Source organism: Artemia franciscana, unplaced genomic scaffold (assembly GCF_032884065.1).
Source record: "Artemia franciscana unplaced genomic scaffold, ASM3288406v1 PGA_scaffold_89, whole genome shotgun sequence".
Classification (NCBI taxonomy): Eukaryota; Metazoa; Arthropoda; class Branchiopoda; order Anostraca; family Artemiidae; genus Artemia; species Artemia franciscana.
In genome coordinates, this window is record NW_027062717.1 from 1,240,324 (window position 1) to 1,256,422 (window position 16,099).

Below are 16,099 nucleotides of genomic sequence, written 5' to 3' on the forward strand. Positions count from 1 at the left end.
TAACAACCCCCAGCTCCCTCAAAGAGAACGGATCCGTAACAATTATTTCAATCTCGTATCTAAAACTTGTGCTCCACTCTAGGGGTTCCCAAGACTTCCAGTTTCCAAGATTTTTGTTTCCCCCCTCCAACCCTCTATGTCCCCGGATCCAATTCAAATTGAAAATGGAGCACCTGAGACATAAGATTCTTCTATATATCAAGTTTCATTAAGATCCAATCACACATTCGTAAGAAACCTCGATTTTCAAGTTTTCCGAGAATTCCGGTTTCCCCCTCCAATTCCCTTCAATGTCACCGAATCTGTTGTCACCTTCAATGGACAAGATCGACATTTAAAATGAGAGTTCTAAAGCACAAGATCCTTCTAGATATCAAATTTCATCAAGATCTGATCACCCGTTCGTAAGTTACAAATACCACATTCCTAATGACACTGGATCTGGTCAGGATTTAAAATAAGAGATCTGAGTTTCGAGGTCCTTCTAAATATGAAATTTCATTAAAATGCGATCACTCTTTCGTAAATCAAAAATACCTAATTTTTTCTATTTTTAATTACCCCCCCCCCCCCCAACTCCCCGAAAGAGAGCAGATCCGTTCCGGTTATGTCAATCCGTACCTAAGACTTTTGCTTATTTTTCCCACGAAGTTTCATACTGATCCCTCCCCTCTAAGCTTTTTCCAAGATTTTAGGTTCCACCCCCCCCCCCCCCAACTTCTCCATCACTGGATCCGGTCGGAATTTAAAATAAGAGCTCTGAGACACAATATCCTTCTAAACATTAATATTCATTGATGATTCTGATCACTCCTTCGTAAATTAAAAATACCTCATTTTTTTATTTTTCAGAATTAACCCTCCTTCCGAAACTCCCCAAAAGAGAGCGGATCCGTTTTGGTTATTTCAATCACCTATATAGGACTTGCGATTATTTTTACCACAAAGTTGCATCCCGATCCCTCTACTCTAAGCGTTTTCCAAGATTTTAGGTCCCCCGACTCCCCCCAATGTCACCGGAACCAGTCGGGATTTAAAATAAGAGCTCTGAGACACGATATCCTTCCAAGAATCAAATTTCATAAAGATCCAATCACTCCCTAAAAGTTAAAAATACCTCATTTTTTCAAATTTTTCGGAATTAAACCCTCCCTCCCCCCAACTCCATCAAAAAGAGAGGATTCGTTCCGGTTATGTCAATCACGTATCTAGGACGTGTACTTATTTTTCTCACCAAGTTTCATCCCAATCGCTCAACTCTTAGTGTTTTCCAAGTTTTAGGTTTCCCCCTCCCCTAATGTCACCAGATCCGGTCGGGATTTAAAATAAGAGCTCTGAGACACGACATTCTTTCAAACTTCAAATTTCATTAAGGCCCGATCACTCCTTCGTAAGTTAAAAATACCTCATTTTTTCTAATTTTCAGAATTAACCCCCCCCCCCCTCCCCCAAACAGAGCAGATCCGTACCGGCTATGCCAATCAGGTATCTAGGACTTCTGTTTATTTTTCTTACCGAGTTTCATCCCGATCCCTCCATTCTAAGCGTTTTCCGATATTTTAGGTTCCCCCAACTCCCCCCAATGTCACCGGATTTGGTCGGGATTTAAATAAGAGCTCTGAGATATGATATCCTTCCAAACATCAAATTTCATTAAGATCTCATCACCCGTTCGTAAGTTAAAAATACTTCATTTATTCTAGTTTTTTCCGAATTAACCGACCCCCACTCCCAGATGGTCAAATCGCGAAAACGACTATTTCTAATTTAGTCGGGTCCGGTCCCTGATACGCCTGCCAAATTTCATCGTCCTAGATTACCTGGAAGGGCCTAAAGTAGCAAAACCGGGACAGACAGACCGACAGAATTTGTGATCACTGTATGTCACTTGGTTAATACCAAGTGCCATAAAAAAAATACAAGACACATTCAAACAGATATATATTATATATATATATATATATATATATATATATATATATATATATATATATATATATATATATATATATATATATATATATATATATATATATAAATCTAATACTTCCTTTTAGTCATTTTATGCTTCCTTCTAAAATGAACCAGATAATTCTATAGTATCCATAATAAATCTGGAAACAATTCTTTGAACATTTATCTTCTTATTTTTAACCCCATATAGGGAATATTATCAAAAATACTTATCCCCAGGAATTGCTTAGGGCATCTTTTAAGGCATTGTATATAAATCATGGAGTATTCCAAGATTAGAAGAAATCACTTTTCTTGACCTAGCATATACTGAGTCATACTTACTGCAAAAACTATTTTCCCCTTCCTCCACAGATAAAACGAAACTTATTAGTGAAGAGATTTTTCCAAGAAACAGATAAAATATATGACATGTCTATCAATTCAAATGGTTTTTCCGAGTTTACTTTTAGCTTGCTATGGTAAGTCCTAAATAAAAAAGTTATCTTACCTTGGTTCCCTATATCTCACAGTCCATACATATAAGCTGGATACATATGTAACAGCCAAAATGAAACACGCTCCTATACCTGACACACACTGAATAAACATGTTATCTTTATTCATGGTCATCTTTGAAGAAATTCATACTGCAAGAAAAAAAAAACAATGAACTCAAAGAGGATTGCATTAATAATTCAAAAGCATGCACGTACAGATCAGGCCCTTAATGGAGAAGGGGAGAGTCAGGGTCTAGGTACAGGTCCAAGGAGAGTCAGAGTCCAGGTAGATGTTTTAAAGTATTTTTAATCCATAAAAGTTATGACGCCTGATTTCTCTTTTTATGATGGTTTTGGTGGTGAGAGTATTTTCCCATTAAAAAACTTATCTTGATAAAAGTAAGAGGGGGGGTTACTAAAGGAGTTTTTCCCAATTGCAGGAGGACATGATCAGACAACAAAGCAATTTTTTAGGCCACTCTTTTCCCAATTTTTAAGTAAGTAAGTAAGTAAGTACTTTTCTTACCCGAAAATTCACTGGAATTACATCGGAGTACGAATGGAAAAAGAAAAGAAAATCACACTACGAACATAACCATAAATAAACACACACTATGTACACTAACAAAACTAGTGACACATGATAGATAGGCACAGGTTCGTCCTTCCCTTATCCTTTTCCAGGAAATTCTCTATGACCCGGTTAATGCAAACTATTGGATTGGACACTCCGTAATTACGCATGATATACTAGTTCCTCGTCCACGGAGGAAGTCTCAGAAGGAACTTCGCGAATCGAAAAAACAGAACTCTTACTTTTGTATACTGGGCGGACGACGAATAATTCCAAAAAGGTGCTATATACAGTACATGTGGGAGGGCAATGGCATTATACACCGACGCAAGAAATCGATGTCTGTTACCGATGATTGACCCGTAAGCAATTCAGATTTTCGCATCTACGTGTCGTACAAGCAACGTTCCTGTCGAGTAGAGGCTTCGAACAATTGGTAAAACAAGGTAGGTAATGCTCTCACATGGCTAAACAGCTGAATCACCTAAAGGAATTTCTTTCTCATAATACCCCGCGTTGAAGAACAGTACAACCGATTTAGACACATTAAATGATAAACCTATTTTATTATATTCCCTACTCAAAACATCAAAATTCTTCGATAGTCGATCGGCAGACCTGTTTAAATTAAGTAGGTCGTCAGCAAACGTCATCAACGAAACATCGATCCCTATTGTTATACATAGTCGGAGAAACAACTGAGCCTTGCCTGACCCCTTTACAAACTGGTACAACAGCGGATTCAGCCGGACTAGAGGGTATTTTAATTTGCGTTCTAAGGTTTCTGTACATATAATACACAACTCTGACAATACATAGATTTAGCCCTTGTTTATACGCTTCTAAAAGGATCTGCGCATGCACCGACGAGTCAAACGCCCGGCTTACACCAAAAGAACCAATAACTAATGGGTCACCCGTTGCCTCAGAATCAGACAAAATAGCAGCAAGGGCGAACAGAGCATCAGCACAACCAAGACCTACCGTAAAGCCAAACTGGTAGTTTGGCATTTGGCAACTGTTTCTAATAATCGGCAATATAAGCATTTCAAAAAGCTTACATAAAACTGGCGATACAGTAACTGGGCGATAGGAGGAGCATATATTAGCTGGCTTCTCTTTTTTCAGGATGGGAGTAAGTTGTCCTCTACAGAAAACATCGGGCACAATACCGACTACAAATATGATCTGGTACAATAATGTTAACATTTCATACCAAAGACGAGTACCATTCACAAGTTGAAGTGCACACAAACCGTCAACTCCGCGCGATTTTTTCTTTTTCAACTTAAAGACATTTGCAGTTACATTTGAAACAGTTACGGTAAAGTCCGGAAGACTCGAATTCGATAGCACAGATTCTAGTGGCTCGATATATGTCCTTGCTACACTGGAATCTGGGGCACTAAATTCGCTCATAAAGTAGCCTTGCCAGTCGTTTGGGTCACAAGGCATGGACTTAGGCGTTTCTTGGTGGTCTTTCACGCGATCTTTCCATAGACGACTTGGATCGTTTATTATTCTCTCTGTATATTCATGTTTCACACTTGTACGATGCTCCTTGAGGGCTTTTTCAAATTTACGTTCTGTGTGTTTACGGAGACAATTCAACACACCGGATTTTGGGCAACCGCCTTCCCTCCATACCGAGAACCAAAACTTAGCATCTTGATACGCTTTCACTGGCTCTCGATTCTTTGAGAACCCAGGGATTTCAGTATGTTTAAGAACGAGAAAAGTAGCCTTTTCTGCGGTTAGTAGTGAATGGGTGACTTCAGTACAAAAGCTATTGACCTGTATTTTAGTTTCTTGGATATTCCTTTGCACGTTGGCTTGTAGGAGATTATATCCATTGATCTTCTGCAGCGTCTTGTCGAAAACTGTCTAACAGTTCGTGGTAACAAACTGTAGTAAGGAGCGACCCGGCTCAATAGTAACCAAAACTCTAAAACATGAAATTTTGATATCAATAGTTACATCAAAAGAATCGCATTTTAAGGCTGATTTTAAACATATAAGTTTCATCAAGATCAGTTATACCCATCAAAAGTTACGAGCCTGAGGGAATTTGCCTCATTCCAGAAAATAGGGGGAAACACCCCCTAAAAGTCATAAAATCTTAACGAAAATCACACCATCAGATTCAGCATGTCAGAGAACTTTATTGTAGAAGTTTCAAGCTCCTATCTACAAAAATGTTGAATTTCCCATTTTTTGCCAGAAGACAGGTCACGGGTGCGTATTTATTTGTTTTTTTGTGTGTTTTGTTTCCCAAAGGTTATCGTATCGACTAAGTGGTCCTAGAATGTCGCAAGAGGGCTCATTTTAACGGAAATTAAAAGTTCTAGTGCCCTTTTTAAGTGACCAAAGAAATTAGGGGGCACCTAGGCCCCCTCCCACGCTCATTTTTCCCAAAAGTCACCGGATCAAAAGTCTGAGATAGCCTTTTTATTCACCATAGTCGAAAAACCTAATAACTATGTCTTTAGGGACGACTTAAAAGAGAAATCACCAATGCAACAGCACAAACACATTAAAAAAAAAAAAAGACAGAAGAAGAAAAGGAAGACTGTTTTCCTACATTAGTGATTAATATAGATCAGCACTTGAATGAGGCCTTAACCCTACTCATCCATACAGTCACATAGGTCAAACAGCATAGCCATACAACCATAAAGAACAATCCATGGACAGGCAGTCGTGTCGTCAATAAGTATAAGTCGTCATTTACCAAACAATAAAAACTGTTAAGACAAATAATTCAGAGGCAACAACCCAACACAAGGGCTCATCAGGAAAATACATACTTGCCTATAGGGTTTCGGCCCTTTAAATTCTCTACCCAGGCAAGTGGCGCGCCTACCATAAATTCCCCATGGTATTCCCGTGTTAGGTATCACCACCAAAATATATGCCTATGAAAAAACAAGCAAATGTAGAACAACCAAGTAACACCAAAACAAGCTTATCCTACCTTAATTATGGCTCTCATGTATTTAAGTTACAAATTCACAATCTATATTAAAACTCACTGGGGAGTGTACAGTGTACTGGTTACTGGGAAGTGTATAGACGTTTTCAAGGGGATTTTTTTTGTTTAGGAGGAAGATTAGAGGGGGGGGTTACGTGGGAGGAACTTTCCATGGAGAAACTTGTCATGGGGGAAGAAAATTTCAATGAAGGGGGCACAGGGTTTTCTAGCATTATTTAAAAAAAAACAATGAAAAAATGAATATGAAAAGTTTTTTCTACTGAAAGTAAGGAGCAGCATTAAAACTTAAAACGAACAAAAATTATTACGCATATGAGGGGTTTACCTCCTCGTTATACGTCACTCTTTACGCTAGTGTTTTTAGTAATTTCAACTATTTATTCTACGACCTTTGTGATTCAAAGATCATTCTTAAGGAACTGGGACAAATTTCAAGCTTTAGGGTAAAGAGCGAGGTATCGACGAGGGTTGAACCCCCTCATATACGCAATAAAAACATACGAATATAGAAGTTCGTTACGTAAATTAATTCGTCAGTTACGTATATTTTTTTACCAATGAAAACGTTTGTAAAATATTAAAAGTTCTAGTTGCTTTTTTAAGTAATCAAAAAATTGGAGGGCAACTAGGCCTCCTCCCTCGCTCCTTTTTTCTCAAAATCTTCCGATTAATTGCAATTAATTAATATGCAAATTTCATTTTAATTATTTATGTGCGGAGAGCCAAGATCAAATCATGCATTAATTCAAAAACTTCCAGAAACTAAATAAAAAAACAAGTTTTTTTAAATGAAAGTAAAGAGCAACATTAAAACTTAAAACGATCAGGAATTACTCCGCATACGAAAGGGGCTTTTCCTCCTCAACGCCCCGCTCTTTAGGCTAAAGTTTTTACTGTTTTAAAAAGTAGAGTTAAGAGAAAGAGTCAAACTTTAGCGTAAAGAGCGATGCGTTGAGGAGGAAAAGCCCCATTTCATATACGGAGTAATTTCTATTCGTTTTAAGTTTTAATGTTGCTCCTTACTTTCATTTAAAAAAACTTGCTTTTTTTATTTAATTTATTAATAAAAATCAATCCAAAAAGAATTTCAACTCGGCTAAAGTGTTTGAGGTGAAAATTGTACCGTTTAAGAGTCGACAATACCATATTCAAGGCTACAGTTCCAAGGGGCAAGTAAATCTTTATGTAATTCCCCTGTTTTGCTATTCATAGGATGTTGATGAAATAATAAAGAAAGCACAGTCTTAGTAGAAAATATGAGGTGAATTTGTCAATTTCCTTTAACATTTAATCTGATTTCTTATCAGACCTTGGTTCACAATACCACTAAAAAAAAAAAAAAAAAAAAAAAAAAAAAAAAAAAAAAAAAAAAAAAAAAAAAAGCCAAGTTCTGTATATAGCCTATGATTATGTTCAGCCATGGACATGTCAGTGATTATATTTAAGGAGAGTTTTAACAGGGCAATTCCTTCGTTACAATATAGTTCCTATTTTATGACTAAATATTAGTCTACTTGGTAGTCTTTCATCATATGAATAAAACCAAATCAGATGGCAGTACAAGACCATAGGAAGTAGATAGTGTAAGATCCCCTGTACTCAGACACTCAACAGTCTTGAAAACATTATTATCACACGTTTCCTTCCTAAATAAGGTCAATATTTTCCTAATCTTGGATATGCCATGTATACCATAGTTTTAGATAGTTTGGAGAGACCGATAGTAGTGATTGGGCTAGTTGGGACTGGCTGACTCTAGGAGATTTTTTAATATTTATACTTGGAAATAATTTACCAATACAGCCTATCCTATTTAAACACAATAATTCTGCTTCCAATAAGTGTCTGAAAATATATCCATGATTGAGGCTCTCAGCCTTTTGAGAGTTTTTCCCCTTAATTGTTTGGTTTGATTTTGAAAGGAACAAATTTTGGCAGATGAGCTAAAATAAGCTATCAATTCCATTATACAAGATATAAAAAATCCTGTTTCTACGAATTCGAAGTATTTTCTAATCAATCAATTTAGTGGTTGACCACTTCTAAAACATATTAAAATAAGTAACAGTATTGCCATTGTATTCCTTATTTTATGTTATTTCCAAATATTATGGTCACTTTTCAGACAATGCACCCTTCCCCTCTTTTGAGGGTCTCAGATTTAGCACTAGAATATATAGGAAACTAAAAAGAAAACAGCAAAACAATTAAATTCTAATTTTATAATATGTGCAATGTTTCCATTAATCAGAGTATCTTATTTTCCTTCTATAGTTATCCACAATTTAGAAATTTCAATCAATATTCTTATGAATAGTTCTATTCATAAATAGTCTCATATATTCATATATGAATAGTCTCAGATTGTCATATTTTTCTTCCATAGTTATTGACAATTTAGACCATTTTAAATAATATTGTTAAAAACAATTCTATTGTCATCACTTGAGCAAAATCGAATTTCATTTAGTCAAATTATGGCAAATCCGTTAAATCACAGAAGAATGATGTACAGCATAATCCAAAAGAACAAAATAAATATATTGTTTGGGGTACAAAAGGACTCAAGTAATCAACAAAAGTAATCAAAAGGACTCAAGTAATCAATCAAGTAATTACAAAAGTAATCAAGCTCCGAATGCATACAGGAGAAATATATGGAATAAAAATAATGAAATACAGGTGATGCCATTCTAACATTTCAGTTAACAAAGGCTAATACCCTTTCATAATTATTTTCTATTATTGGACTATTCAAGAGCCAAATATCATTGGCTGAAACTTGTTAGGCAGTCTACCCTATCCAGAGTCACCGCTCAATTCTTTTGTTCAAGAATTGTCCACCGTTGGAATAGACTGACTGAAGAAACAGATACTGCTGAGTCTTTAGACATTTTTAAATGAAAGCTGGATGCCGAGTCGGTATTTAGGGCGTGTAAACTTGACAGGGAAGCTACCGATCATTAAACCACACCTGGTCACTAAACTACAATAAAAACAACGTCAACTCTGGAGCTTAACAAGGAAAAATCCTTGAACTGCGCCAAGATTCAATTTAAGGTAGTGATATTTGGCAAGCGCAAAAAATAATAAAATTCAATAGCAATAGTTTTATTTATTTAATAGGTTTAATTTAGAAGAATTCAACCCCTTAATCGGTACCTTTCAAACAGTTCGTGGTAACGAACTGTAGTAAGGAGCGACCCGGCTCAATAGTAACCAAAACTCTAAAAAATTGAATTTTGGTACCAATAGCTACATCAAAAGAATTGCATTTTAATGCTGATTTTAAATATATTAAATAAAAAAAACAAGTTTTTGTAACGGAAAGTAAGGATCGATATCAAAACTTAAAACGAGCAGAAATTACTCCGTATATGAAAGGGCCTTTTCCTCCTCAACGCCCCGCTCTTTACGCTAAAGTTTGACCCTTTCTCTTAACCCTACTTTTTAAAACAGTAAGAAACTTTAGCGTAAAGAGCAGGGTGTTGAGGAGGAAAAGCCCCTTTCATATACGGAGTAATTTCTGTTTGTTTTAAGTTTTAATGTCGCTCCTTACTTTCCGTTACAAAAACTTGTTTTTTTTGTTTAATTTCTGGACGTTTTTGAATTAATGCATGTTTTGATCTTGTCTCTCCACACATAAATAATTAAAACAAAATTTGCATATTAATTAATTGCAATTAATCGGAAGATTTTGAGAAAAAAGAAGCGAAGGAGGAGGCCTAGTTGTCCTCCAAGGTTTTGATTACTTAAAAAAGCAACTAGAACTTTTGATTTTTTACAAACGTTTTCATTGGTAAAAAATATACGTAACTTACGAATTAACTTACGTAACGAACTTCTATATTCGTAGGTTTGTATTGCGTATATGAGGGGGTTCAACCCTCGTCGATACCTCGCTCTTTACACTAAAGCTAAGATTGTGTCCCAATTCCTTAAGAATGACCTCTGAATGACAAAGGCCGTAGAATAAATAGTTGAAATTACTAAAAATACTTTAGCGTAAAGATCGAGGTATAACGAGGAGGTAAACCCCTCATATGCGTAAAAATTTATGTTCGTTTTAAGTTTTAATGCAGCTCCTTACTTTCAGTAGAAAAACTTTTCATATTTATTTTTTCATAGTTTTTTCTAATAAAGCTAGAAAACCCTGCGCCCCCTTCATTGAAATTTTCTTCCCCCATGAGAAGTTTCTCCAAGGAAATATTCTCCCACGCAACACCCCCCCCCCCAACTATCCCCCCTAAACCAAAAAAATCCCCCTGAAAACGTCTCTACAGTTCCCAGTAACCATTACTATATGTAAACACAGGTCAAAGTTTTCAACTTGCAGCCCCTCCCACGGGGACTGCGGGGGAGTAAGTCGCCCCTAAAGACATAGTTATTAGGTTTTTCGACTATGGTGAATAAAATGGCTATCTCAGAATTTTGATCTGGTGACTTTGGGGAAAATATGAGCGTGGGAGGGGGTCTAGGTGCCCTCCAATTTTTTTGGTCACTTAAAAAGGGCATTAGAACTTTTAATTTCCGGTAGAATGAGCCCTCTCGCAAGATTCTAGGACCACTCAGTCGATATGATCACCCCTGGAAAAAAAAACAAATAAACACGCATCCGTGATCTGTCTTCTGGCAAAAAATGCGAAATGCCACAATTTTTGTAGATAGGAGCTTGAAACTTCTACGACAAGGTTCCCTGATACGCTGGATCTGATGGTGTGATTTTCGTTAAAATTGTATGACTTTTAGGGGGTGTTTCCCCCTATTTTCTAAAATGAGGCAAATTTTCTCAGGCCCGTAGCTTTTGATGGGTATAACTCATCTTGATGAAACTTGTATATTTAAAATCAGCATTAAAATGCGATTCTTTGATGAAGCTATTGGTATCAAAATTCCATTTTTTTAGAGTTTCGATTACTATTGAGCCGGGTCGCTCCTTACTACAGTTCGTTACCACGAACTGTTTGATAAGTTTCATCAAGTTTAATCTTACCCGTCAAAAGTTACGAGCCTGGGAAAATTTGCGTTAATTTAGAAAATAGAGGGAAATACCCCCTAAAAGTCATAGGATCTTAACGAAGATCACACTATCAGATTCAGCGTATCAGAGAACCTTACCGTAGAAGTTTCAAGCTCCTATCTACAAAAATGCTGAATTTTGTATTTTTTGCGAGAAGGCAGATCACGGATACGTGTTTATTTGTTTGTTTGTTTTTTTTTTGTTTTTTTTTCCAGGGGTGATCGTATCGACCCAGTTGTCCTAGAATGTTGTGACAGGGCTCATTCTAAAGGAAATGAAAAATTATAGTGCCCTTTTTAAGTGACCAAAAAATTGGAGGGCACCTAAGCCCCCTCCCACTCTAATTATTTTCCCAAAGTCAACGGATCAAAATTCAGAGATAACCATTTTATTCAGCATAGTCGAAAAACCTTATAACTATATCTTTGGGGACGAGTTACTCCCCCACAATCCCCATGGGAGGGGCTACAAGTTACAAACTTTGACCAGTGTTTACATATAGTAATGGTTATTGGGAAGTGTACAGGCGCTTTCAGGAGGATTTTTTGGTTGGGGCGGTTGGGAAGAGGGGGATATGCTGGGGGAACTTCCCATCGAGGAATTTGTCATGGGGGAAGAAAATTTCTATGAAGGGAGCGCAGGATTTACTAGCATTACTTAAAAAAAACAATAAAAAAATAAATATGAAAACGTTTTTTTTTTTCAGCTGGAAGTGAGGAGCAGCATTAAAACTTAAAACGAACAGAAATTATTACCCATATGAGGGGCTCGCCTCCTCCTAATAACTCGCTCTTTACGCTAAAGTATTTTTAGTAATTTCAACTATTTATTCTACGACTTTTGTGATTCAGGGGTCATTCTTAATGAATTGGGACAAAATTTAAGCTTTAGTGTAAAAAGCGAGGTACTGACGAGGGGACGAACCCCCTCATATATGTAATAAAAATATGAGAATACAAAAGTTCTTTGCGTAAGCAAATTTATAAGTTACGTATATCTTTTACTAATAAAAAGATTAGTAAAAAATTAAAAGTTCTAGTTACCTTTTTAATTAACCGAAAATCGGAGGGCAACTAGGCTTCCTCCCCGCTCTTTTTTTCTCAAGATCATTCGATCAAAATTATGAGAAAGCCAAGTAGCCAAAAAAAATAAATATGCAAATTTCGTTTTAATTATTCCTCTGCGGAAAGCCAAAATCAAAACATGCATTGATTCAAAACGTTTAGAAATTAAATATAAAAAAAACATTTTTTTTAACTGAAAGTAAGGAGCGACATTAAAACTTAAAACGAACAGAAATTACTTCGTATATGAAAGGGTCTGCTTCCTCATCAACGCCCCGCTCTTTACGCTAAAGTTTGACTTTTTCTCTCAACTCTTCTTTTTAAAACAGTTTTAGCGTAAAGAGCGGGGCGTTGACGAAGAAGCAGCCCTTTTCATATACAAAGTAATTTCTGTTCGTTTTAACTTTTAATGTCGCTCCTTACTTTCAGTTAAAAAAACTTGTTTTTTTTTAATTCCTTCATAGAGTTAAGAATAAAATTGGAGTTTAGCAGCTGTTCTGCAGGAAAAATGTGGTACTAAACGATACAATAAATATGGTACTATTACTATAAGATTCCTTAGTTTATAATCTTTTTCAATGTAAAGCAAGACACCCAGCAGTTGGAAAACTAACCGCCACTTCAACAGTAAAATCACAGTAAAATTCTCTATTGTATCACCCAGAAAGTGGATTGATTCACCTTTAGATTTCCCTAGAATTTCAATAAGGCGTATTTTTTTTCAAAAAGTATGTGATTACCTTGACTATTTTAACCATACACAATACTTCAATTCTATACGCACTGACAGTTAAAAGTGGTGTCTAATATCAATAATATCAAAATCACACATTAACCTCAAGCCTAAACTTCGAAAATGTTCCCTGATGAAGAACATAAGATCTTATAATCAAAACAAAATATTTAAATAACCCCATCAAAGATTCAATCAAAGGTGAGCGTTGTGAAGGAGAATACTTGTAATTAAGCAGGTAAGGGTGGAGGAGCATCTTTTATTCATTTTTAAATGCTATAAAAAGCTTCCCTGGATGGTAGTCCGACAATCCCAACTAGCCCAATGACCATCATCAGCCAGTCTCAACTATCCACGTCATATACACGATTACGAACCTTCTATCCACATTTATGAAAGATGCATTTTAACGAAATTTTTGTACAGGATATATATATATATATATATATATATATATATATATATATATATATATATATATGGATCCTGTACAGTATTGTACAGGATATATATATATATATATATATATATATATATATATATATATATATATATATATATATATATATATATATATATACATGGCAACTTGGCCCATTTGTAAATCCTACTTACAAACATGTTATAACAGGGGACTTGTCAATAATAAAGCATGATGATCTTCAACTTATAATGAATAAAGGGGCTAATTTCCGTCTTTCTCATCATCTGAAACCATCGAGTGTTCTTGATGGCTTGGAAAATGATTTTGATTTATTTATTGATAAGTGGTGTAAGAAAGAGAATAAAAATAAAGAGAGTTTTCAAAGTTGGAAGAATTTAATTATTAGTAGAGTAAGAAATAAAATATATTCTAACTTAAAAAATAGTAACACTAAATCATTATTTTATAATGCGAAGATTAAACAAGCAATTGCTAAGCTAAAGAATGAATTTGTAATTGTGCCAGTGGATAAAGCTAATAATAATTTTGCCATAATCTGTCAGAAGCTGTATTGTGATATCTTAAAAAGGGAGTTATGCACAACTAATGTTTATGAAAAGGTAAATATAGAGGATGAGAATTTAATTGAAAAGACTGAAGAAATACTTTTTAAAAATTTTAATATTAAAATAAATGACAATGATAAAAAGTTCCCTTTCCTATATTGGACTGTAAAATTTCATAAGAATCCCCCTAAACCACGGTTTATTGCTGGAGCAGCTAAATGTCCAACCCGCATTGCTGCTACTGACCTCTCTTTAATTTTAAAGGAAATTGTAAATAAACTTAAAACCTATTGTTCTGGTATTAAAAAATTTTCGAATTTTAATCCATATTGGAGTGTTAATAATTCACTGCAGGTGATAGATTCTTTAACAATGGTTTCAGCTAAAAGAATTGAGTCTTTCGATTTTGCGACAATGTATACTAATTTATCACTTAATTTAGTGTTTGATAATTTAAAAACTGTTATAAAGAAATCTTTCCTCTTATCTAGTAAAAGGTTCTTAAAAATAGACAGTTATAATAAAAAAGCTATATGGACAAACTGCTTTAATACTACAGTTAACTTGAGATGTTACAGCTTGGATATGATTTTTGAGTCATTGGAATTTGTTTTATACAATACTTATATAAGATTTGGGGGTGATTTGTACAAGCAAATTATGGGAATTCCCATGGGGGAGAATGCCAGCCCATTTATAGCTGACTTGTTTTTAAGTCAACTAGAATATAAATATATGATGGATAAGAATAATCCAATTAATTTAAAACATGCTTTGTCAAATAATAAAAGATATTTAGATGATATTTTGGTCTTAAATTGTAAGGATTTCATTGATATTTCTAAAAATATATATCCATCAGAACTTATTCTTGAGCCTAGTCATGGCGCTGGTCATGAAGATCATTTCTTAGATTTAAATATTAATATTTGTGATAATAATAAATTAAGTTTTAAAATGTATAATAAAACGGATGATTTTGATTTTGAAGTGATTAGTTTCCCAATCCCTGAAAGTAATATACACTCAAATATCACATATTCAGCATTTTTCTCACAGTTACTTCGTTATGCAAGGATTTGTAGTAATTATATTGATTTTAAAAATAGATGTAAAATCTTAAGCCAAAAATTGATATCAAGAGGTTTTTCTGCAAATAAATTAACTTGGCAATTTAAAAAATTTAGTTTTCATTATAACGAACTTTTAAATAAATATCAAAAGAATTATCTAGAAATACTTAAAGAAATTTTTAACTAATTTCGGAGGTTCGAGAAATGTTGTCACAGCGCCATTTATTTTGAATTGTGTTTCTAATTGAGCGGATTTTTTAAAAAATTAGCGACATGGTAAAGATGAATTCTATAATTGTTTAGTTCATTCAGGTTTTTTGCAATGTGTTAATATTTGTGATTTGGTAAAATTTATAATATTTAGTTTACCTATTGTTGCTAAAGGGAGGGATATATTAATAGGATAAGCTTGTTTTGGTTTTACTTGGTTGTTTTACATTTGCTGTTTTTCTTTTTTCATAGGCATGTATTTTGGGGGTGATACCTGACGCGGGGATGCCATGGATATTCTGTGGTAGCCACAACACTGTGCTGGGTAGAGAATTTAGAGTGGCGAAACCCTATATAGGCCAGTGTATTCTCCTGATGAGCCCTTGTGTTGGGTGTTGCCTCTGAATTATTTGTCTATATTATTTTTTCTATTGTTCGGTAAATGACGACTTATACTTATTGACGACATGACTGCCTGTCCATGGATTATTCTTTATGGTTGATTGTGCGTGGCTATGCTGTTTGACCTATGTGATTGTATGGATGAGTTGGGTTAAGGCCTCATTCAAGTGCTGGTCTATATTAATCACTAATTTAGGAAAACAGTCTTCCTTTTCTCCTTCTGTCTCTTTTTTTTTTTTTTTTTTTTTGCTGTAGCATTGGTGATTTCTCTTTTCATGATATATAGATATGACAAGATTGAAAGGCTACCGTATTTGGCATTAATAAATAAATAAATAAATAAATGTTTAGTGCGACAAGCTTGAAAGCTTACCGTATTTGGTATTAATATATATATATATATATATATATATATATATATATATATATATATATATATATATATATATATATATATATATATATATATATATATTGATCACTTTTGACTCTAAGCATGAGAAACTAGAATTTTTAATTTCTAGTCAAATGAGCTTCCTCCAAAGTTTATACAGCCTTCCCCTTTCACAAAACCTTGGGTATCCCCAG

General features: G+C 34.7%; 1 protein-coding gene across 5 annotated transcripts in view; it reads right to left on the bottom strand.

Moving 5' to 3' along the window:
• The window catches only part of LOC136042257 (CAAX prenyl protease 2-like), a 152,393-nt gene that overhangs the window by 124,621 nt on the left and 11,673 nt on the right, over window positions 1-16,099 (bottom strand). For all 5 annotated transcript variants that reach the window (XM_065727204.1, XM_065727206.1, XM_065727203.1 and 2 more), the window contains one exon: window positions 2,465-2,603. In XM_065727204.1, coding sequence (XP_065583276.1) covers window positions 2,465-2,586 — 122 coding nt within the window. In that variant the 5' untranslated portion in view covers window positions 2,587-2,603. The remainder of the gene's footprint in view (window positions 1-2,464; window positions 2,604-16,099) is intronic.